At 40.9% G+C, this 24,665-nt stretch overlaps 1 protein-coding gene across 2 annotated transcripts; it reads left to right on the forward strand.

The window, feature by feature from the left end:
- The first annotated feature begins 512 nt into the window (after positions 1 to 512).
- LOC121864296 (CLIP domain-containing serine protease B9-like) lies at positions 513 to 23,884 on the forward strand. 2 transcript variants are annotated; one of them, XM_042363383.1, is made up of 13 exons: positions 513 to 630; positions 9,603 to 9,786; positions 14,770 to 15,055; positions 15,918 to 16,009; positions 16,690 to 16,790; positions 17,130 to 17,263; positions 17,948 to 17,992; positions 18,536 to 18,779; positions 19,656 to 19,788; positions 20,037 to 20,172; positions 20,722 to 20,840; positions 22,199 to 22,285; positions 23,035 to 23,884. In XM_042363383.1, the coding sequence occupies exons 2-13, from the start codon at positions 9,622 to 9,624 to the stop codon at positions 23,152 to 23,154; spliced, it is 1,662 nt and encodes a 553-aa protein (XP_042219317.1). In that variant the 5' UTR covers positions 513 to 630; positions 9,603 to 9,621; the 3' UTR covers positions 23,155 to 23,884. The 2 variants fall into 2 exon arrangements, with proteins under 2 accessions (XP_042219317.1, XP_042219318.1); XM_042363384.1 differs by having other exon boundaries at positions 14,773 to 15,055.
- Positions 23,885 to 24,665: the final 781 nt, after the last annotated feature.

The following is a 24,665-nucleotide window of genomic DNA, read 5'->3' on the forward strand; positions in this document are numbered from 1 at the left end:
TAATCTTAAGGTGAGGTAAGCTAGGGAGGTTAATCTTAAGGTGAGGTAAGCTAGGGTGGTTAATCTTAAGGTGAGGTAAGCTAGGGAGGTTAATCTTAAGGTGAAGTAAGCTAGGGTGGTTAATCTTAAGGTGAAGTAAGCTAGGGTGGGTAATCTTAAGGTGAAGTTAAGTTAACGGACCTAGTTAAAATGTCTCCGTAATAGTTTTGATGTTATTTTGGGATGTTAAATTTGTGTTCTGGTTCAAGTTAAACAATTACGGGCATTCTTACATCTTCAGTTTGCAGAATATACATCTTTATAAACCTGGACCCTGATGTGAAAATTAGGATCTGGTGGGAGAATGAGAACATGATATAAGAAAACAGGACAAAAATTATGGTGATCAAATAAAATGTGAGTATGGTGGGGGAGGGGTGAGGTGCGGCAGGTGGGGAGCAGTTTAGGGCAGGGAGAGTCCCAGCAAGCAACTGAGCAACTTCAGCTGTTGAGCCAGTATAGGTGAGGACAACGTGCAGGTCGGATGTGTAGCTCCGCGTCTCTCTCTCTCTCTGCATGCCTTAACTCTCCGTAAAGGGATTGGGATCAGTTTTTTCAGCCAGCTCACCGTCAACCAGCGTGTGTAGCAACGTAAGTGTTGGTTATCTGTTTGCTGTGCTGAAGATGTGACTGATGATGTAAATATGGGAGATGTTTTATTCCACAGAGATGAATGTTTATTTTCTATTCTGCGCCATCACAATACTTACCTAATACTTCACTTGTTGTTGGGAAAAAAAGTTGGCGAAGAGGAACTCGGTAAACAAGAGTAAAATTAAAAAAAAAGTGCTACCGAGAAATATTAGCACAAGTTCAGACTTCAGGATAGGGAGTTCTGAACACATTAAAAGAAAGAATGAACATCGCGAATAACGTCCACAGACTAAAGAAAACAGGAGACTGGTGAATCACATTATAGCTGAACGATGGATATATCAGTCTGAGACGAGGCTGGTGATTATGGAATGCTCGGTCATCAATTTGTCTCATTGGTTATTATTAAACACTTACGAGAGGAAAAGAGGAGTTACGTGGAGGGCCGTGGTTAAGAGACACGAACACAACATCGGTGAGGGTGAAGGAGGCTGTAGACAAGAGGAACGGATTTGAAAAATTGACGCCTCAATTTTCGAGAATCACTTAAGAGTAAAGAAAACTGTCAGCCAACTCCTATTATATTTTATCATTAACTTCCTGAAACGTAATATTTTTAACGCTTTTTGGTTATTTGAATCATTCAAAAATACCGCCAAATGCTGTACAGTAGCTAAAACAACTATCTGTGCATACTTTGTGGGAAACAATATGAGACCATGGACGATAAATAATGGTATATGAGGGCTGTCACTGGTCACACGTAACATTTCGGAGCATATCGACCCCCACCTGCACAGATAGTTGTCTTAGCTACTGTACGTCTTACCAGTTGAGTCGGTTCAAAGTTTCCAAATTCTTCCCTAAGCCTTTCTGAGAAAAACTGAACAGAGTCTAACAGAAGGACGGTAGATTCTCCTAAATCCCCCAACTGAGGACAAAAGACTTTGACTTGAGATAAAAATGAGGAAAGAAACTACTTTTTAACACCTAAACCTTAATGATTTATGGTGTGGTGGCTGAGTGGATAAAATGCTCGTCTCCTATCTTGAAGGTCTCTGGTTGGTGGTCGGGGCACCCCCAATTTACCCAGCAGTAAATGGGTACCTAACATTATGGCTGGCGAAGTAAAGTTGGTCGAGTCTGTAGCAGCCCACACTGCCTCCCTGTGTATCCCGGAGGTTCAGTATTTAATGTGCTGTATACACGCTGAAGCTCAGTAATAACGAAATAACTAGAACAAATGGCTTTAAATTAGATAAATTCCGATTCAGAAAGGATATAGGCAAGCACTGGTTTGGTAATAGAGTTGTGGCTATGTGGAATAGGCTACCGAGTGCTATAGTAGAATCGGGGACGCTAGGGAGCTTCAAGACGAAGTTGGATAGGCACATGGAAGTGCTGGGATGGGTGTGAAAGGGATCTGCCCTGTATGGGCCAGTCGGCCTCCTGCAGTATCCCACTTTCTTATGTTCTTATGTTCTTATGTTCTTATGTTCTTATGTTCTTAACGGAGCAGCGTCTTGAGTCTGGTACTCACTTCCGCTTAAGGACCTGCAAGTAATAACCAACAAGGGTGATTGAGCCACTTGGCGTAACATAACCAAACTGTTACTTTACGTTACCACAGATGACTAGCGTGACGATCTAACATCATTAATCCAGGTGGGGAGCGTGACCACAAATAAGAAGCGGCCAAAGTGACTGATTACAACACACCTAGTGACCTAAATTAAGCTCAACAGGTAGTTAATGTGGGTGGGGTGAACGTGTCACTGTTATAAGGCCACACACTCCTTGCCCTTCACACTGGTATCTTGGCCCCATGATATCTTAACAGTTGGGGAAGTGGATGGAGGTAAAGTACAGTCATGTCCACACAGTCTCCTTTTGTACTGTATCCACATTGCCCCTAACGCATCCACACTGCCCCTAACGTATCCACATTGCTCCTAACATATCCACATTGCCCCTAACGCATCCACACTGCCCCTAACGTATCCACATTGCTCCTAACGTATCCACATTGCTCCTAAAGCATCCACACTGCTCCTAAAGTACCCAATTTCAATCGCAGAAATTCAAAGTATATGGCCAGTTGACCACATTTTATACAAAACAGAAATATCGCTAAGGTAAAAATATAATTGCTCAAGAATGCACAATAGATAACATTATTCAAACAACATCGAGGCCTGACAGACAAACAATGAGGCCAGGCAAGCATAAACAATGAGGCCGAGCAAACGTAAACAATGAGGTCCTTATTGTATATGTGTGCCTGACCTCATTGTTTACGTCTGCCCGGCCTCATTCTTTACGTCTGCCTGACCTCATTCTTTACGTCTGCCCGGCCTCATTCTTTACGTCTGCCTGACCTCATTGTTTACGTCTGCCCGGCCTCATTCTTTAGGAGGCCGTAAACAATGAGGACAACTATTTTCCTTCTTGCTAAAATAATAAATAATTTACCACAAAATTCAGACAAAACATTAACATAAAAATTATACAAAACTGAATATACTCAGGTCGAGAGTACAGGATACATAAGTTTACATACACTGTACTCCTAGAGAGAACTAGATAAGAGGTAAATAAGTGGGTGAGTGTATGTATGTGTTACAGCCTGGTCACACCAAGGTCGGAACACACAACATACACACATACTTAACTCTAACTCTCTCCACGGGTACAGTATATATAATATTACATAACCTGTACTCTCGACTCTGGACGTGTGTAACTTTCAATAAGAGTTTAAATGACGTTGTATTTATTATGTATGTTGCTCTTAACTCTTGAATTATATAATTATATCACAATAATAGAAAAAAAATATAAATAAATTCCTAAATAACGTAATATTCCCATCAAACTAGAAGGTTATATTAAAGAGTAAATCCACATTCTCTTCGATCTGGACCTGACGATATATTTAACATCTATGAACTTGAGATTGGTTAAGTCACTTTACTCTCCCGTTATAATGTTCATTAAAATGTACCAAGAGGATGATTTTATTACAATTTCACTTTTGTTGTGGTAAAATATAAGACACACAGACTTTGACTTCTGTTAGCAGGAAAGACTTGGTGACGGAGATACCTCACGCTAATTGTATGGATGATAGCAACGAAAGACCAAGTTAAACGCAATCTAACGCCATTAGACTCGGAGGATGTTAAACAACCTGATACACCGCTTCCATCCCGAGGAACCTGTCAGGTATGCTGCTCCTTAACCCTGGCTGGTAATAGCCCCTTCCAAGTCGGTAGCGCTACATCACTGACCATAGAATCACCATAAGTGGACAATGTGGGGTATAAGAAATTAACATAAGTGGACAAGTGGCGAGATGGTGAGTTCTGTAAAGTAATTGTTTCTGCCACTTTAAATTTAACAAAATAGCTTTCTAATTCTTCTTACTTGAAATGACAAGAACTATCTGCACCGAACTACTGACTTAAATGCTAAAGACTAGAAAGTTGAATAAGGAAGACGAGACACAGAGTAAATGAATACGGAACTGTTGAATTTTATGCTTTGTGAGGTGGTCGATGACATTGGTTTTGATCTGATTTGAGTCACAGTTTAAGAGAACATAGACTCGGTCAGTGGATTTACGAACTGTGGTAAGGAAAAAATTAATATAGAAATCTTTGTTCTTCAATCCATAAAAGAACTAAGAAGTGAATAGAGGTTTAAACAGTACAAACACCAACATACCAACGTGTATACAGGCCAAAAACAGACTTCAAATATATTACTTCACATCATTAAACAAGAGATATATTCACATCCTCTGATAAAACAACAAACACAACAGAATGTCTCGGTACTATCCCTGGCGTGTCCTCAGGATGTCCCCAAGTGTCCCTGGTCAGACACACACCTGACTGAACCACAGGTGTGTCAGGATGAACAACACAGCCACATTATGTATCGTGCTAACCCTCTCTCAGTGATGATGATACCGTAACACACACATATAGCCCCTGTACGTACGCGTGTGTTTAATATATCAAAATACAGTTTTAATATATGGAATTTTAGATTAATAAAGTTAAGAAAATAAACAAACAGAAAGATTCATCAGTTCTCGGAGGCAGAGGAGCTACAGGTTGGAACAGTGGCAAAACGGATGTCCTCCCTCCCAGATGTACCCAAGTATGTAGCTGGTTCAGTAACCTTGAGAGACAGTGACTCTTCCTCCTCCCTGATTACGCATTCGGTCTTGCTCTCTACCCCGTGGTGCTTGTGCCAGCGGCTGAAGCACCATTTAGATCTTCCTCTCTACCACCACGACCACCACCCAGTGTCCGGATTCGTAAAGATTCTAAAGGTCAATCTTGTCTCAGTGCAACTTTCATGTCAGTTTTGGACATTAAATTTCGACCTCAGTTCAACACAGCCAGGTAAATGCATTCTTACATCTCCATCTACAACGAAACTTAAACGCTTTGAACTGTAATAATCTTGCGTCATATACTGGACACACATCAGATCTTTCGTTCTACAGTCCGCGTTTGTCTATTGTCTTGTCTGGAACTCATGTACGACATCTATACCAACTGCTTGTAATGATCCGCAACACAGGGAATATCAACGCTGAAAATCAAATCAACATAACTGAATATAAACAACTAAACGCATCTCAAACCTACTGTAGTATGACGAAATTTTTTTTTGTGATAATATTAAGGTTAAAAATGCTGACTGGCTTACATACCCCTCTTGTGCTGATACTTAATGAACAGCGTAAAATTCCCCATATCCAGTGACCGCTCTACAATGCATATAGGTCGAACACGCCGAGTTTCCTCACAGCTACTCACCACTACTGTCTCTATAACCAACCTGAGAATCTGATGATGATTGTCTTTCTCAACACTTTTATGCCACAAGGATTATAATACATTAAAGATCATAGTAATTTCATACATGTTATTAAATCTGAAATCTGGAAAACTAAGCGATTAATGACGATACCTGTTGATACATTTTACAACCACCAATTGCTCGAGTTAAGTTTTCCAGCCCCGTAAACTATCGCTCGGCAAGATGAGGTTCCTGCAACATTACCAACCTCAACGTCTCAGTGTCAGATAACTACAGAGGAGAAATTGCCAGCGCCGCCTCTCTCGACATTAGACAACAGGATCCCCAAATACCATCCTACAGTTTGGGGCAGCCGCTAATTATAGGATCCTTGATTCTCAATTGTCAAGGTAGACGTGTTACCAGACAGCCGGTGTAATATAAGGCCCAGAGAGGTGACAAAAGGACTCCCTCAGACTGAAGGCCAACTCTTACAGAAGTGCTCGTAATAGGTGGTGGTGGTGTGGCAGAGTAGAGCACTAGGTCAGGAGATGAGACGGGTAGTGATGAATATAAACAACTAAACGCATCTCAAACCTACTGTACTATGACGAAATCTTTTTTTTTGTGATAATATTAAGGTTCAAAATGCTGACTGGCTTATTATACCCCTCTCGTGCTGATACTTAGATGAACAGCGTCAAATTCCCCATATCCAGTGACCGGAGCCCTTGACACTGGTAGTACAAGTTCATCAATGGTTATACAATAGTGAAGTCTGCATGTGAATACCATTGTGGTTAACGATGTGACTGGCGTGTGTGAAGTAAGTCGAGAATCAGTCAGGTGTTTAGTTAAGACAACACAAGACTAGGACCTCCGGGTGGACAGAAGCAACATGGCATAAAAATGTAACTTCGTAAATAATCAAATATTAAAAATCAAATACAGAATACCACAGGAAGGAGGTTATTGGTGTAAGATATTTCTCTCCCAGTAACTCTGATGATGGTAGATTTGAGGTAAAAACAGAGATAAAATAAAATTTATATTAAAGTTACCAGACAAGAATAATGTGTGTGTGTGTGTGTGTGTGTGTGTGTGTGTGTGTGCTACGAGAGAGAGTTCAGTGTAGGTAAACCAGTTCACGCTCCAAACCAGTCTTCCCTTACCTCGAAACACGACCCTTACACAACCACCTCCAGCTGAGACCTCTTAACGAGAACCAGCTAACGAGAACTTTTAGCAGATATTTCTTAACGAGACCTCGAAATAAAGATTCACCAAATTCGAGACCTCTTTGTAGCGATACCTCTTAACAATGGGACCCCTTAGTAACGAGACTCAAGCTACGAGGTCACTTTGCAACGAGACGCCTTAAAACAACGAGAATTTTATCAACGAGACCCAAACAGCGAAACGTTAATAATAACCATTCCAATTACGAGACCCCCAGGACATGGTGCCGCACGTACACCACACCAGCACTTGTTGCAGGTGTTCCGGACGCCCAGACAGGTGCAGTGGACATACAGTAAACAAGACATACGTATATAAACAGGATAAAAAAAACAAAAGGGTAACAGACCTCCATAATTACTGCCACGTACGAAGAAGAAGAAGAAGAAGGGAGAGGTCACTTACCCATTCTCCCTACTAACGTAACAATATCACCATCTGTCGGGTTCGTAAAAGTCATCTTACAGAGAGGTTGTTATTTTTACGATGTACAGTCAGCATAAAATGTGTCTCTACCCCTGCCGTGCGTAACAATCTGAAACATCGGGTGAAAACGAGCAGTGGATATTATTGGGTTTATATGGTAGTGTGACTATAAACGTATTCCATATCTATTTCGTCTTTATGTATTATATATGTAACTTTATCTTGGCTGTGTGTAGAATATAAAACGTCCTTTAATACGTGTAAATACATAATAAGATATAGTAATTAATTAGATGAAAAATGACGAGCTGGTGCATATGATAAAGTTCACTCTCCCTATTATGTTTCGCGAACCACCTCAGTGAGACCCAAAGCATCTTGTGTGGTGCTTATGGACGAATCATATGGCGGCAACTACTAAGTCATGTTCGATTAAATGAATAAAACCTCGACTTAATGTTCGTATCTTTTAATCCTAGACCACCAATATGTATGCATTTGTTATTTCCCTTAAGCAAGCTAATAATCCTACTAACAGCTATTGTCGCTACCATATATATAAAATTAATAATTAAATAATTCCTTAGGATAAATTTAAGTAAAAAAAAAATCCTTGGAAACATAATATACATTCACGATTTATTTTACTCTCTTTAATTTCCTATTCAACACTAAAGTAACACATCGCACAGGAATGTTTCTGGTATTGATTGATACATTTGTACCACATATTGAGCAAGGAAGGATTTTCTTAGGCCAAGAGGTAACCAACCCATCCGATACATCAACGTGTATGAAGTTATTGAGTAATTTTTTTTTTTTATGCCACCGGGTCATGAGGTCTAGATACTTCTTTTTGCTGACTGTACACACTGTACTAACCAAGCTACTCTGTATGTTATAGTTTCTAAAAGTACATCTCAATGTTTATGTTTCTGCAAAGTACATGTGTTTTTGTCAAGTATATATTCTTTTAAGAGTACCTGAAGTTAACCATATATTCTCTTGAGTACATTTTTACTTAGACATTTCCCCAGAGTACATCTATGTTATTTCAGTACATTACATACACTTTTAAACGGCACCAATTTACTGTGGTCTTGGGTAGAATTGTGCTGCACTCTCCACACCTCAGCGGCTGTTATGATACATTTGTGGCTTGTTTTTGTCATCACCTCTCATGCGCCCACACACACACACACAACAGAGCACGACCCGCCACGCATAAATAAATACGAACGTTCATACATGCATTAAACATACAAGCACATCAACACAATTACATGTGCTGTATACATATAGTAAAGGCAACGGTATAGTATCAACTACAAGTGACGCCTCTTAACGGTTAACAATACTGTACGACTATGTCGGTGCGATGGTAAGTGTAGTCAGTCTATAGAGAGAGAGAGAGAGAGAGAGAGAGAAGGCAGTGAGGAGGTGGTAAGAGTGCAAGAATCAGGTTCACCCAAAGTGTCTTACGATCAAAATTCCTCATGGCTGAAAAAGCAACAATACATCTAATTGTTTGACTTTTAAAAGGTTATGCAAAAATGACATCGATATTATACCGAGTATCTCTACCTTAACTATTTACGTTCACATAGCACCAGTTAGGAGACGAATATAACGTTGGCAATCTCACCCCCAAAAAAGATTCTCTACCCTAAAGTTGTCCCCTAATTGGTGCTTAGGGAATGTATTAATTTTTTTAAGAATGACTCAAATTGTTAAGTGCATTTTCATACCTTTAGCTACGAGGAATATTTATCATATGAGCCAGGGAGATCCCGGTACCAAGCTTTACAGTACGTTGTGAGGATTAGTATTGCAGGAGTATGTCCCGGTTTCAAAACAGTCTACCGTACAGTGTGTGTTAGTTGAGTGTGTCGCAGAGAACGAGTCAACTTATCATCATTAATTAACTAGGACTACGTTAAGATTAGTTTCACCCATCTTATTTCCCTTGACGACTGAAATCTAACTGTACTTGGGGGTCAGCTTAGGTTAGCGTTAGGGTGGCTTAATCGTGAGGGGTAATAATCTGGGGGGAGCTATTCTTCAGATGATCAATTAGCTAAACGAACTAGATGATTTAAGGCTTTGGCAAAATTAAATGAGAAGAATTATTAAACGGAACCATATTTCCCATTATTAAACACACTACAATAAACACACTACCATAAGCACACTACCATACATACTGAGTTTATCCTTCTCCCGATGCAACACTGATTTTATCACCTCCTGGTCACCAGATGCTAGACGCGCCAACCATGCATCTCCAGCGCCTTTTTAGTATTTTCCACACCAATAAGACACACCCTGGTACAATCCTTCTACGTGTATAGTTCTCAGCACTTGCTCAAAAGGCTTTATACGTTATTTCACCCTCCAAAACGTAAGACTAATCGCATGTGTTCTACAGAAGTGGACGTCAAGAACAGTTCTCATCGATGTGTTAAATAAGTATTCCCTCCCCATAGGTCCTACTCCTTGACCAACATGTGTCCTGAGATGAAGCGAGGGGCCTTCCTGCTGGTGGTATTACAGATCCTAGCAAAGACGTCTGGGTTCCTGATACAGAACTCTGATGCGCCACAAATACTTAGATCAACGACTCCAAGCCCTCTCACCCTCACACCTGACATCCATAAAAACTACACAACGGTAAGGTTACAACACCACTTTCTGAATCCTCTGTCTAACACGAATGAAGATGGACACTTTCTCACCTCGAATTAAAATACTAATAACACTTAATGAATAGAAGAAATAGAACTTTTAGAGAAAGAATTACTCTGGAGCCACCATGAAGAGGGAAACAAAGTGTAGCCACGTTAAAGAAGAAAGAAATAGGCCAAACATCATCACTACTCCCAAAAGTAATACAACTACAACTACTTTTACCAATATCAAAACTATTACTACAACTTCTACTACTACCAGGAATTGTTGATACTAAAACACCTACTACTACTACTACTACTAATACTATAGCTTTTTTTTTTTTTTTTAATAATGGCCTCCAGCCTCCCCCAATAGCCACACCTTCGCCACCATTTAATTACCTTAATATTAAATATCCTAATACATAAGTAGCTATCCTATCTGTGTTAAATTAGTTGAGCCGCAGATCTATGCGGCATTCAGTGACAGTAGCCTCATAGTCAATATCTGCAGCAGTTGTCGGAGTTGGGGCAGAAGCTCTCGTTCCCCTGAGGCAGAGCAAAGCCGACCGAAGGAGAGAGAAAGACAGTCGACATCTCATCCAGGCTGTAACATAACTTCTGGGCTGCTGCTTCTGTTCGGAGATCACCTCCGCGAGTCTGGCGTAGAAACATCTTGCACTTGGTCCCATCCCACCAGAGGTTGTGAACACTAGAGGAGTGAAGCTGCCTTGATCAACGTTTTGAATTCTCTCCCCATATGCCCTTCTCTTGTCGTTCTCGTTCCTCCTATGTGCAGCATCGAGAGCTAGGTTACGGTGACATGCGGCCATGGGATCAAAAATCCTGATGTCGAAGAAAGCTCGCTGTCCCCGCGTCCAGAATCCTCGAGCACTGACGTCCACACGGGCTTCGTTAGATGTGTTTGAAGTCCTGTGTTGGAAGATCTCACCATCCAATGGAAGGAGGGTCGGTTCTACCATGACATCCCGGCAGATTTCCTTCAACATATTTGCTGTGAGGTCCCTTACCTCGTCATGCCTCATGCATATGAAGCCCCCCCTTCTTGCACACCATGGCGTGATCGCCATCATAGGAAGAGCCACACACGCATTGGGAGGGCAAACCTTCTACTGGCCGACCGTACCTTAGAGCAATGGCATCTGTAAATTCTTGTTTATTAAGACTGAAACCATTTGCCCTTATCGGTAACGTAGTTAACCAGTTCGAGGCGCCCACCTCCTGCGCTATAGCTACCTTTTTTTTCAAATTTTCTGGTACCTGCAGCAACAGTTGCTGCAACTTATCATTTTGGCTGTGCTGTCGATCTGTCGTAATGGACCTACGAATCTTATTTACTTCATTGGTGTCCACTTCCCCTGTTGCATTCTGGGCTATTATGTGGTCCGTGAGGGCTGCCGTGGGCTTAAGTGAATTTTGATGTTCAGTGGCAGCAATCTCCTCTGGATTTGTCAGTCCCAGCCCTCCCAGTCTTCATGGAAGTGCAAGAAGTGCTCTTTCTGCTGGGGTTAAGTCAGGGTGTTTCACTAATTTAGGAATGAAATTGACACTGATAACTTCTTCCAGAGGGTGGAGGAGGGGTCCGATATCAGGGATAGTACGCATCAGGTAGTTTCAACGATGCTTGACTCCATGGGTGAATGCAGCAAAGGCAGCATGTGGCTCTGTGTTAGCAATCTCAGACAGAGCTTGGATTTCACTAACCCACTCATTCACCTTTCCCGCTATGTACTCGGTCTTGAAGTCCGCAGTGCCAATTACTGCGCTTAGATGTCTTTGGCCGTCCTTATTTATTTTGACCTCACTTCCGCCAAAAACCTCCAATGCCCGTTCGTAATGTTCTGGCTTCACGATGAGGAAGGACTTGCTGGCGTTTGGGTGGTACCCTATTTGTGGACCTCGCGATGTTACCAAGTCCCACCACTTTTTGATGCCCTCCACTTTTCCTGCTCCTGTAAGGTCATCAGCATATGCCACTTGTTTGACCTCAGTTGTTTCAAATTTTATTTCTTGTTGGAGCACTGATAGGCCAATTGCATACATTGCCATTGCAACAGGGTCCCCCTGTGTTGTTCCCTCGGTCGACTGTAAGATGGTATCACCTCTTAGAGCCTTGTTGTTTACTATATAGAGGTCTGATGGATTCCTATACGAATTTTCAACATACATTGCAAAGCTTGGACACTTGATCTTGATGTTGTGCAGTGCAGCCTTGCGGTTAAGTATGTTGAATGCATTTGAAGCATCCACCAGGAGAACGGCCTCACAATCACGCTGCTCAAATATCAGTCTCATGGCGTGAATGGCGGCCTCCCCGCCAGCCTGGTGGCCAGCACACACTTGTAGGTTCCCTGCTGCTGCCCTGACATCATCCTTTACCACCTCCATTATGCATTTTCCGATGATCCGCCTCAGCACTTCCCCCACCCCTATAGGCCTACATCCTGGTTTCTTTTCCAGAGGAATAAGGCGGCAGGCCGTCAGGGCCTGGAGGTGATGGCAGCAAGAGGATGCAAGCTTTCTTGCAAGGGCGGCAATGGCAGTGCAGAGATCGCTTGCTACAGGGCCAAACTTGTTTGTGCTGAGGATGACTCTCCAACCGTTTGCATCCAGACCTGAAGGGCCAGCTCCTCCTCGAGTCTTCAGTGCCTTTTTCCACACCATCTCTCCTGTTATTTTCTCGAACAGGACAGCGTTTGGTGGGGTATAGACACCCTCGAACCTGATGCCTTCTTCGTCGCTTGCAGGGGGATGTTTCTCTTTCAGTAGTTTTAATGTCTCTCTGTTTATTGGCATAACCCCACCGGAGGATTCCTCTGTGAGAGATCTTACCGCCAGAGACACTTTTCCCACGCGCATTTTATTTCCAAATTTTCTTGCCACGTCATCGGTGTTTTGCTTTCCGTCACCCGTAATTTTTAGTCTCTGCTGCAGTGTTCTTGCTTCACATAGATCATCAAGGGCCCCAGTCTGCCACATTGCCAATCTTCTCTTCATTGCTGCCACATTTTCTTTGTGCTTAGTCTTTGTGTGTGTCCTCTGAGAAAATAGATGTGGTATTATTGCCAGTATTTGAAGAGCTAAAGGGGCGAGGAAGCGGTCCTGAGTGTAATCAGTCATGAGGCGAGTCATCTCCCGAATCATTTCTTTGGTGGCCGCACACTTGGGTGGTTTAAATAAGTTAGTGGGCGACCACTTGACAATTTCTGAATAGGTTTCTTTGACCTATATGTCTGCATTTTCCATCGACATGCCATTCCACTGAGGTGGCTGTCTCTCATTCTCCTCGTGGACATCTGCTACTAAGGGAGCAGCATTTATTAGTACTGCATTTTCGGGTTGAGTAGACTCACTACTATCATTTCGGATATCATCGGGTGGTTGGGTCCCGGCGATATCCACTGTGGCCACCTGTGTCGGCCCCCTGCGACGTGGGTTCCGACACTGGTCTCGCTTCTTGTAATCCACACATGGTCGGTTGTTTCTCGCACAAACACTACTACTACTACTACTACTACTACTACTACTACTACTACTACTACTACTACTACTACCACCACCACTACACCAACACCACAAAATCTTCCCTTAATAATCACCACGTTAAACCTCCCATACTTGTTGCGATATGACTATAATATTATTTAGTCACACAAGTGTCTCTTCACTATCACAAATCATCATCGAAAACTATCATCTGTCACGTGATAAGAACAGCTAATCACGTATCCCCTAACACCTGGCCAATTAACACCTGATATACTGTATACGCCAATTAGCAGATACACTGATTACCTGATACTGGAGTTAGTAAGGTAAAGAAATTCAGAATAAGGTTAGGTTGTCCACGTATAGGTCACATGGTATCTAGCACGCCGTGTGTGTGTGTGTGTGTGTGTGTGTGTGTGTGTGTGTGCGTAAGTGAGGGATATAGAGAGACACCTGTATACGTGGTAGTCCCAGCAGGTGGTAGTGAAGTAGGACAGGTGGTAGTAAAGTAGGGCAGGTGGTAGTAAAGTAGTGCAGATGGTAGTAAAGTAGGGCAGATGGTAGTAAAGTAGTGCAGATGGTAGTAAAGTAGGGCAGGTGGTAGTAAAGTAGGGCAAGTGGCATAGTAAAGTAGGGCAGGTGGTAATAAAGTAGGGCAGATGGTAGTACAGTAGGGCAGATGGTTGTAAAGTAGGGCAGCCAGGGGATGGTATCAATACTATATATTACAGTAATATCAACTGATTAAATTCTCACGTATTGGTATTCACTGATTGGATTTTATGAATATTGTTAACATTATTAGCGCGTCTCAACACCCATAAGGTCTTTAAACAGTGAACCCCCCCCCCCACCCACCCAAGTCCGTTCTTACAAATACTGTAGAAAACTAAACACTAAAGGTTGACACATACATCTGCCGCTTACTCTCATAACTAATACAAAAGTCAGTTTATTAAGTCCATCTCGAACTTCATATTCATTCTCTTACATCAAAATATATATTCTCTTATTCTCCCCCCTCCCCTTTCTCTTCACAATCCTCTTTCACTTCCACTTTAAATTTCAGTTGAAGTGATAGAGTTAACCGTATTTGCACCCTTTAATATAGCTGATGCTTTTACTGTTAAACTTAATACACTTTTAAAATATCAAAAGTCCTTATATTCACCTGGAAATTTAATGAACTACTATGTGTACGTTTTGACGATTCATAACACCTTAAGATGATGACCTATGTTAGTATATTTTTCTCAGACAGAGGAAAGTTATTTGAGTCATGTCATGTTGATAAAACCTACTTTTACTTTCTCACAATTAAATTTAAATTTATAATATGATATGAATTCCTCTGCACCGTAAGAAAACCCAACAAGAATTAAAATAAATACTTCAGGTATGAATTGTGGGCATCGTATTCATGTCCTTGCATATGCAAAGACACTGGTACTACATCAAAAGGTTTCTTCCCCAGCAGCCAGACCTCGGGAGTGTAGGTCAGCCACCCAACGAGACTGGCTCACACCCACCAGTAACAGCCCAGAAGGCCAGACCAGTGAGTGACAGACAAACTCTTGAGAGAAGAGTTCTAGATGAAAGATCTCTTACCAGACAAGCCTCAAACATACCAACTCTTGAGAGAGAACCCCGTACAAAAAAAATGGCGCTGCTAAGGCCTCAGCTGTGGAGGACCTTGGGGAGACAAGTGACATCCGCTAAAAAGAATGTGAAACGCAGTAAACCAATGAGGAAGAAGCTAGGTAGAGTGTCCTACAAATACATTATTGCACCCTGTTTTACTTTAACTGTCGTTTTCTATATAAAATTTAGTGTAGTGCCCCCCCAAAAACAAAATATTTCACCTTGCCCTGTATTTCACTATAATTGGCCTTTTTCTCAAGAGAGTTAAAAGAATGTAGAGTAGACTAATATCAGATTCTTTTAACCTCCTTCACCTCAGTTGCTGTTTTACTCAAAAAAGCTAAAAAGGGTGAAAAGAAAAAAGTTCAATTTCATCCAAGTGGCTATCTTTCCCTCATAATCTCATCTCCACACTAAAACAACAGCTCATATCCTTCTTTCAGGTGATTTAAAACAGTCTACAGTGTGGTGATGTTAGGGTCACTAGGGAGGACGAAGACAAGACAGCTAATTTTCCTGTGACATTAGAATCGAACCACTTTTTAATAACCTAAGCACTATGTTTAATACAGCATGAGCCCTAGTAAGATATTACACTGTACAACATTATATTGCTACAACATTTATCCTGCAACAATCACATTATCTATATTCCAACAACCACATTATCTTACAACAGCCACATCATCTATCTATCTTACAACAATCACATTATCTACCTCGCTACAACCACATTATCTATTTTGCTACAACTACACCATAACAAGAACCACATTACCTTATTTGAGTCGGATCACATCATCTTACAGCCGCATTGTCCATCCTGATAAAACTTGATGACCTTGCTATAAACGCTCTTGATATTAAGGCAAGTTATCTTGTAATCTCCTCACACATGATAGTCTGTTTGGTGAAGACTTGTTTACCCGACGTTATCATCCTGTAAAATTATATTAACTTGTAGGATTATTTATTTCCCAGACGCGGCTTGTGGCAAAACCTACACCGTCACTAGGAAAGTCAGGTACAATGTTGCTCTCGATGGCAGTCAATCCTGTAATGTCATCTTCAGGGTAAGTTCTGTGACATCAGTTAAGAGTGTGTTAGGTCTGTCACATCTGTTTAAGGGTGTGTAAGCTCTGTGACATCAATTTAAGGGTGTGTAAGGTCTGGCACATCAGTATAAGGGTGTGTAAGCTCTGTGACATCAATTTAAGGGTGTGTAAGGTCTGGCACATTAGTATAAGGGTGTGTAAGTTCTGTGACATCAGTATAAGGGTGTGTAAGTTCTGTGACATCAATTTAAGGGTGTGTAAGGTCTGTCACATCAGTATAAGGGTGTGTAAGTTCTGTGACATCAATTTAAGGGTGTGTAAGTTCTGTGGCAACAGTATAAGGGTGTGTAAGTTCTGTCACATCAATTTAAGGGTATGTAAGTTCTGTGACAATAATTTAAGGGTGTGTAAGTTCTGTCACATCAGTTTAAGTTCAATAAGGGGCTCTGTAATATTATTTCTGCCAAATCGAAAGACCTGCCACGTTACACATAGGGTCAAAGTCTTAAGTCATCAGACAACTAGAGGTTCTTTAACACTGCCTATTACAATGTAGAGGATACAGTGTCAGGATAGTACAATGGTGACAAAAGTAGCACAGAATACAGTGGTCATGGATACAATAGACACAAAAGGCGTGACAATCGTGTGTCAATATCACCAGTGCCTCTGAAAACACAACTTTCCTTTCCCGACAGGCAGCAGAGAGGTCAGCCTTCAAGGTGGTGTGTCGTGGTGTCCTGGTGTCAGACTGCAGCCGCGCCCAGTTGCACCTCTCTTCCAATAGCGGCACAAGGCAGTGAGTGGCCAATTTATGTAGCTCTCATTAAATAACACTCCCGTATGTTCGGATTTTTTATTTATTTTTTACTTCGAAGGTGAATCTTGCAGTTGGAGATAACAACAACATCAATAATAATAATAATAATAATAATAATAATAATAATAATAATAATAATAATAATAATAATAATATTAATAATTTTTTCCTAAACATCATCCATAAGTGTCCACCATAATCATAAAAATTACTTGAAAATTAATTAACACACGCACATACACTCACACGTAACTGCCAAAACAAAACAGTGAAACATCCTAACGAGGCCTCCCAACTCAAGCATCCCAAATCCTCCAGGTACTGCGACATGACTACAGCCATCGATGTGCAGCAGAAGGAGCTGACGGAGCTACTGTTGTCCTACAAGGTCTTGGACAACACCAACACCACCTCCCTGGAGACCCCGGCCACCTGCTCCATCATAAGAACACGTGAGTCATGAGCTAGAGACAGTAGAGTGGAAGGGCTTCATTGTGGCAGTGTTTTATTTTAAACCCTGACGGTTTTTGGAGGTTTATTAATGGTTTACTCTGGAGCCTAGATTAAGTTTATTACATACTGGTACGTAGGTTTGAAAAAAAATGATAAATTGTCGTAATTAAACAACCTTACTTTGGGTAATTTATCTGATAATCAGGTTTAGTGAGATTTGGTTTGTTTTCCATAATTAAATGTCTTTTATCTTACAAAAAATAAAAAGCACCTATTCAAATAAACAATTAATTATAAATAATGAGAACAGCATCAATAATAATAATACTTTCTACGGGAGCCAGAAAATTAAATACCTACTTTATAGCTTCACTCTTTTAATATGTAATTCTATGAAACACAATGATGAACAACTCCCAACAACATTCTATTCTGAGATGCTCTTCAATCAGAATCAATGTAAAGTTTTGTACCAGTATTCACTAAAAAAAGAGGAACTTTAGAAAACTTTGTAAAATATCCAGTTCCTGTGAAAACATTATCTCGTAAACTAATGACTCCATCTTCGTCTCAAAGTCACACATTCTGTTTATAATGTGACGTGTGTAAGACTGGAACCACCTTGATGTACGTTTCCCTGCACGACAAGTTTGTTTACAGATGGTACTCTGGTGTATCCACAGAGGGCCCCGGGTACGCCGCCGAGGGCCAGCAGGTGTGTCCCCTCAGTGAGTACAACACAGTTTGGATTACTAAAACAGTCACATGAATTTTAAAAGGATCAGAATAAGTTATTAAAAATTTGCAGTATAATTATTTACATAAGATTCAGATGAAATTCAGTCTTATTGTGAACAATTAAACCAACACTTAACAAAACATCTAATTTGGTCGCCACAGTATCGAAGTAGTCTATCTCCTCCATCAGACAAACTACATTATTTCAATTTCCACATCTGATCTCGACAGACACTGATTTTATCTTGTTTCGTTATACTTGTCTGTGAACCTCTCCTCCTCCCCCCCCCCTCTCTCTCTCTGTTTGACACCCTTACTCAACGTTAATCAACACCCTTTCTCCCCCTCAAGAACCTCTCCTCGCATTCTCTCTAATTCACTCTCTCCCTCCGTATCACCACATCTACCTCTCTCTCTCTCCCTCTCTCTATCTTAGTCCATCTCTCCCACCACAACAAACCCTCCCCAAGACCACCTTCAAACAGAACCATCCTACATAAACAACCTCGACCATCCCGCCCCCCTTCCTCCAGGCTGCGGTACCACCACGGCAGACGCGGAGGCCGGTAACCCACCCCCAAACTACTCCTCCCTCGGACTAGGAACCAATGGAATACCCTTGAATACTAGGATCCAGGGAGGGAAGGATGCGAATATCGGGGAGTGGCCCTGGCAGGTGTACCTGAGGATTAACCTGGATGGTTCTTACCTGTTCTGCGCAGGAACCATCCTATCTCCTCGCTATGTGATGACGGCCGCTCACTGCGTCTACGATTTGTGAGTCTTACCCTAAAAGCCCATTAATCCTAAACTCAAGAGGGTGAGTTTAGAGAATTGGGATCATGGATAAGGCTGAAGGATTGGGGTCATAGGCTTAGGAATAGGTTCATGGATAAGGCTGAAGGACTGGGGTCATAGGCTTAGGAATAGGTTCACGGATAAGGATGAAGGATTGGGGTCATGAGATTAGCATTGGGTTCATGGATAAGGATGAAGGATTGGGGTCATGGGATTATCATTGGGTTCATGGATAAGGATGAAGGATTGGGGTTAAGCAGCTATTACTAAAGACCCGAATTGTTAAGCAGAACTCGAGGCTTCATCCAGTCAACATTCTTCTTTGTATTTAGTATTTAGCTACATGTTATATGCAGTGCCCCAACAGTGTGCTATAACCTATTAATATTGCAAGTCAGGTATGGAGTCATGTAGCTAAGGAGCTAATTATATTACAAATCAGTAAAGTCAAATATTTTGCACAAGTCGGGTATGGAGTCAGTTATTTTAAGTCAGGTATAGTCACCTAGTTTACAAGTCGGGTATATATGGTACCAACTAATTTATCACAAGTCAGTTATATAATGCATCAGTCAATTAACACAGCAGACATATATGAACAAGAGGGAGGTTTGTTTAATAATAAATAATAATAATAATAATAATAATTAACGGTTTATTGAAAGATAATGGCAGCCGGAAGGCTGAAAATATACAGTTACATAATTGGGGAATGGGTCTCTTGATTTACAAATAATATACAAGTAACATAAGTGATACAAATATGATATATAACAACTAGGTGGAGAGAAGTTCAAACTACAGGGCATTTCAACATAGTGACAGAGGTGTGTGTGTGTGTGGTCTCGCCAACAGGGTACTGCAGAAAGGAGACAGGATAAGGGTGGTGGCCTACGAGTACGACTTGTCCAAAAAACGAGACACCCCAAAACAGATGGTTCTCGTCAAGGAAATGTTCGTTCACTCAGACTATGATCCCGACACCCAGGTAGGTTCTTGGTGAGTGTCAGGACGTGTAAGAGCCATTACGTTCCAAGACTTTTCTATGTCATGTATTTAGCTGCTTCAATGGGTAGGGTCTTACCTTCTATTATATTACTAATTAAATGTATTAACGCCCATCGACACTTAATATATTGTAGTACAGAAAGCAATTGTGTTTCTTCAGTAGATATCGGTAATACAAAATTAGAATATACTCCATTTTGCTAAGGCACTGGGGCATCTTCACTGCAGACTGCCGACGTAGCTGTGTTAAAAATGAAGAAATCGCTAAGGGTGGGAGAGGGTGTGGCGCCTGTGTGTCTGGCTCCTCCTAGGGACTACGAAGGTTTCTCTGTGGTGTTGCTGGGCTGGGGAACCCTCATGTACAGTGAGTCTCATTACCAATAGTTATAGTGTTGATAGTACCGCAGTAGTAGCTTTGATAATGAAAATAATATCCCGTATGTCTATGTCGAATATACCTATGCATTTTATTATATCAATCATAGGTGTAGTGTGACCTTAAATTTCCTTACCCTTTTTAATATCTTTCGAGGTGTGTTCAGATCAAACTCTTGTTGGTGACTGCATAATGTCTTCCACAGACCATTGTTATTAATGTTCTTTTCTCTTCCTCAGTGTTCTCCTGGTTCTCGTTTACATTAATAGTATCACTCGTTTATTGGTCTTCATTCAACTCGTGTCCATATATTTTGTAATCCGTCTAAGTGGTCAGCATAAGTCATCCCGTGCTTATATTTTACACTTGTATAACAGTTTATTACTTTATTCTTTTCCTACATACAACTGTCCAATAAGTCTTCTTGTCTGTATATAATAATAATTTTTCGCTATCTGGTGTTGGCTGGAGAGCAATTCTTCCCGTGTGGGTAGTGACCAATTTAATATTATCAACTCCCTCCCCCCGGGTTGACAGACGGGAAGAGCTCTAAAAAGCTGAAGGAGGCGACGCAGGTGGTGACCAATCTACATGAGTGTGCCAGGAACTACTCCACCCTTTCGAAGAATCACAAGTACCCCGTCACCGCAGACCACGTGAGTCAACTTAAATGGGTCTAGTAACTCTGGCTGTCTGTCTCTCATTACATAGAGAAGAATATCTTTATTCAAAAGTTACCGCAGCTTAGTGAGAAAAAAAATCGATAATATACTCGTGCTTAAAGACTGTCAATTTCAAGCACCTACAATTATTACAAGAGCACAAATTCTCAAAGGACTGTTTTTTTAAATTTCTCTCTCGATTAAAAATTAATTATGCATCTAGCTGGCTCGCTTATGACACAAATGCATCTGCCAAAGCTGTTCATTAATTAAACTGAAATTCAATGGTAACTAGATATGTTTCCCTCCATCCTTAATGGCGTGGCAAATGCTGAGTGACCGAGGCGCCTCTCCTCTCTCCATCCTTTCCTATCTCTCCCTCTCTCTATACAGGTATATTCATAACATTCCACCCCCCCCCCCTCACCCTGCCTCTATACCGGTATATCTCCCTTCTCTCTACTTCCTTTCTACGTCCTTTACTCTCTCTCTCTCTCTCTCTCTCTCTCTCTCTCTTTATATTTTCCCTCCTTCCTCTCTAACACTAAGAAATTATGTATATGGAGCAAGTAACAAGATTATTAGATTACAAGATGATGTAACCGCTAAACTAAGGTTAGGATGTACAGTAAGGAGACATAATCCCCAAATTAGCATTACAGATGGTTCCGATGAATTTCAAAACGCACGCTGCGACTCCTGTTGTCTCGGTAGGATTGTCAAAATTCTTCGTCATGTGTAATATGTCTAACAAAATCATAAACATACTATCTGGAGCAGTTGTACATAGCGGTAAAAAAAAAAGAGCATAATGACTTTGTGTGAAACAATATGACACCATGGACGAAGGATTTTGACAATCCTACCGAGACAACACGAGTCATATTGATCATATCGAAATTCATTGGACCTCTGGACATACACTTCTTCTTTATTTAACGTGTGTACCTCTGGCAGTATGCCCCTCACGGCTATGTGAACAAAATAAATGTAAAGTGTGCGGCCAGACATATGGCCACACACTCCAATACTATGTTTTAGACTGTGAAAAAAAAATAGGGATAGGTCCAAGCACACTGTGTATGTGCAATAGCACAGCACTTTACCTTTGATGGCAAGATAAAGGATATATCAGAACCGTGTCCACATTCCGCACTAAACAATGTACTGTAATGTACAATGGACTGGAAATGCTCTCTAACATTCAACGCCACTAGGATCTGATGAAACGCGCTCTGTGACCTCTTCTCTGTAATTTTTTTTTGGCACTATCGCTCACAGGATGAGTATGGGGTGCATAATAAACTACCTGCTGTCAGCAACAAAATTCAATTTCAATATAATCTTCGCAGCTGTGCACGGCGGCACCCGGGGTAGACACCTGCCAAGGGGACTCAGGAGGACCCATCCTGACCAGAATTGGAACAACTTGGTACCAGGTAACACAAGCCACTTCTTATATGGCCAATAACCTAATACACTCCCTCCCTTACTAACGGAAACAAATTTATTTCTATACTGGGGTATTCATTCTTGTGTGTGTACGTGTGTACTTTTTTTTTCGTATCCAACTACTGCTTATCTCTGAACCTCATCCACCCAACCAACAACCTCAAGTAACCTATGTTAAGTTTCTATGTATAACAATAACAAAATATTCTGATCATTTATTTCCGCATGGTAACAGCACCATCTCATCTATCGTTAATTATCGCAAAATTTTGGATGGCGTGAATGAGTACCCCAACTTATTCCACCTGATGATTAAACTACCTCTCTTTAACAACTGTATTTGCCACTAATAGCCGTTGACTTCATCTATCTCTCGTTAGAAGATGTTGATTATATAATTATGTCAAATGTTTGTCGAGTTCCGTTACAGAATGTTTACAAAGTCCCTTGATGCCTGTCTTCAGTCTCCTCAGAAATCACTTACAAATCCAGAACACCGGAATATACGTACCATTTTCTTAAGACACATTAATTACTTCATCATGCCCAGTGTGACTTAACATTACAAGCAGTATTATAAAGAAGAAAAGTTACGTGCCGATAATGATGCAGTACAGACCGATATTTTGGGAATGTAACTTCCTGTAAAGCATAAACATCACTGGACTTCGTAAGCATCCTGAACAAACACAAATTTTCACAATGCACCTGTCCTTAACAGCAACTGACTTTGCAGGTGGGGATCGTCTCGTTCGGGTACAAGTGTGCACAGCCGGCCTTCCCTGGGGTCAGCACCTTCGTCCCCAGCTACATTTCTTGGATACTAAGTACAATGTCCGGAGACGCCTGTGATTAGCGTCTGAAAAATACTAAGTTTTATCTTAGTCAAAAAATACATTATACTGTAAGTTCATGCTAGTGATGAAGATGCGTTAAAAATATTATCGCAGTTGAAATATTGAAACTGTATAGAAACTTCTAACTAGCTGACGACAACAGGCTAAGAGCGCCCTTCGGCATATGTTTTCACCAAATTTCACGTCACGACTTTTGTATTTCATTGTCCAGTTGAGAATAACACAGCACCCTCTCGAATAAACAATGCTTCACATTCTTCTGCAAAGAATGTGAGAAACTTTTTGCCGTTACTTTTAATAGTTTACAAGCTGTTAACACTGGTGAAGAGTGTGGGGACGGGCCGGGCTAAAAAGCGGCAATTACACGGATATAGACAGTTCGTACCGATATTACAAAATACTGTAGTATGTTCAGTTTACACCCGCCATGCCGCTTCACCACCGAGAAAGACAAAGTAGAGCAAGCCGAAGGGTGTAATTATCTACCAAACGAAGCATTTGCCCAAGAAATGAATATCACGTGTCGTCAATTATTACCTCGAATATAATTTTTTTTACTATATATTGACCTTTGTGAATATGCAACCATTACAGGAGGCTTACCTTTCTGAAGCTTTGGATCTGAAGAGATTACTCCCGAGTTCCTCGCTATGTCAGGTTTTCCTTATTTTATCTGCTGTTTGTACAAAGCTGTTGTAACGGTAGTCTAGGTGAATACTGGAAGCAGCAGAATGTTTTATTTTTTCTCATCACCGTCACTCAACATTACTAAATTCAATTGTCCGGATACACACACACTCACAATGATCACTTAGCTATATTCTTGTGCACTGGGTAAATACAGAGTAGCTTTTTATCGTATGAGCGCACACCACGTTCACCCTTTCGTGCTGATCAAGCAACAACTGGAGACTGGGTCATTGGTGAAGGGTGAAGCACCTGGCGGCGTCTGTAAGAACTATATATAATAAATGAATGGTCTTGGGAAATGTGTACCGCGACAATATAAAAAGTAAGATTGTAAACACTTATGATAGGGTTTTTTGGGTAGAAAAATAATTTGCAGATGGATTTCATAGTGAGAAAATAGTGACGCGTGGTAGGAATTTAAGTTCATATATTCTTAAAACCCTGCTGGACCAATTTTCTGTTTCGTGGAGCACTGTGAACGCCTACTATAAGGTTTGTGATAAAAATCCCGACACATTTCACGAATGTAAGGGAAGATAACGCGATTTTTTATTATGAATCTATTAATTTTGTTCTCTGCCACTGATCAGCCATCTAATGAATATTGTCACTCCCCGAATTGGAAACCAAACTTAGTTTTTACCGTGTGATATAATTTCTTGCTTTATATAGTTATTAACCCCTTCATTAAAAGGACACCTCTATTACTAATATTTTAGTTAACGTCAGACGATTTTATTCATCAAAGAAGGAAACACGTGCACAAGGGGTTGGTAGACTATCTCCACTAAAATGTTTTGAACTGTGTTTGTGAGGACTA

This window comes from Homarus americanus, unplaced genomic scaffold (assembly GCF_018991925.1).
Source record: "Homarus americanus isolate GMGI-L3 unplaced genomic scaffold, GMGI_Hamer_2.0 scaffold26351, whole genome shotgun sequence".
In the NCBI taxonomy this organism is placed as follows: Eukaryota; Metazoa; Arthropoda; class Malacostraca; order Decapoda; family Nephropidae; genus Homarus; species Homarus americanus.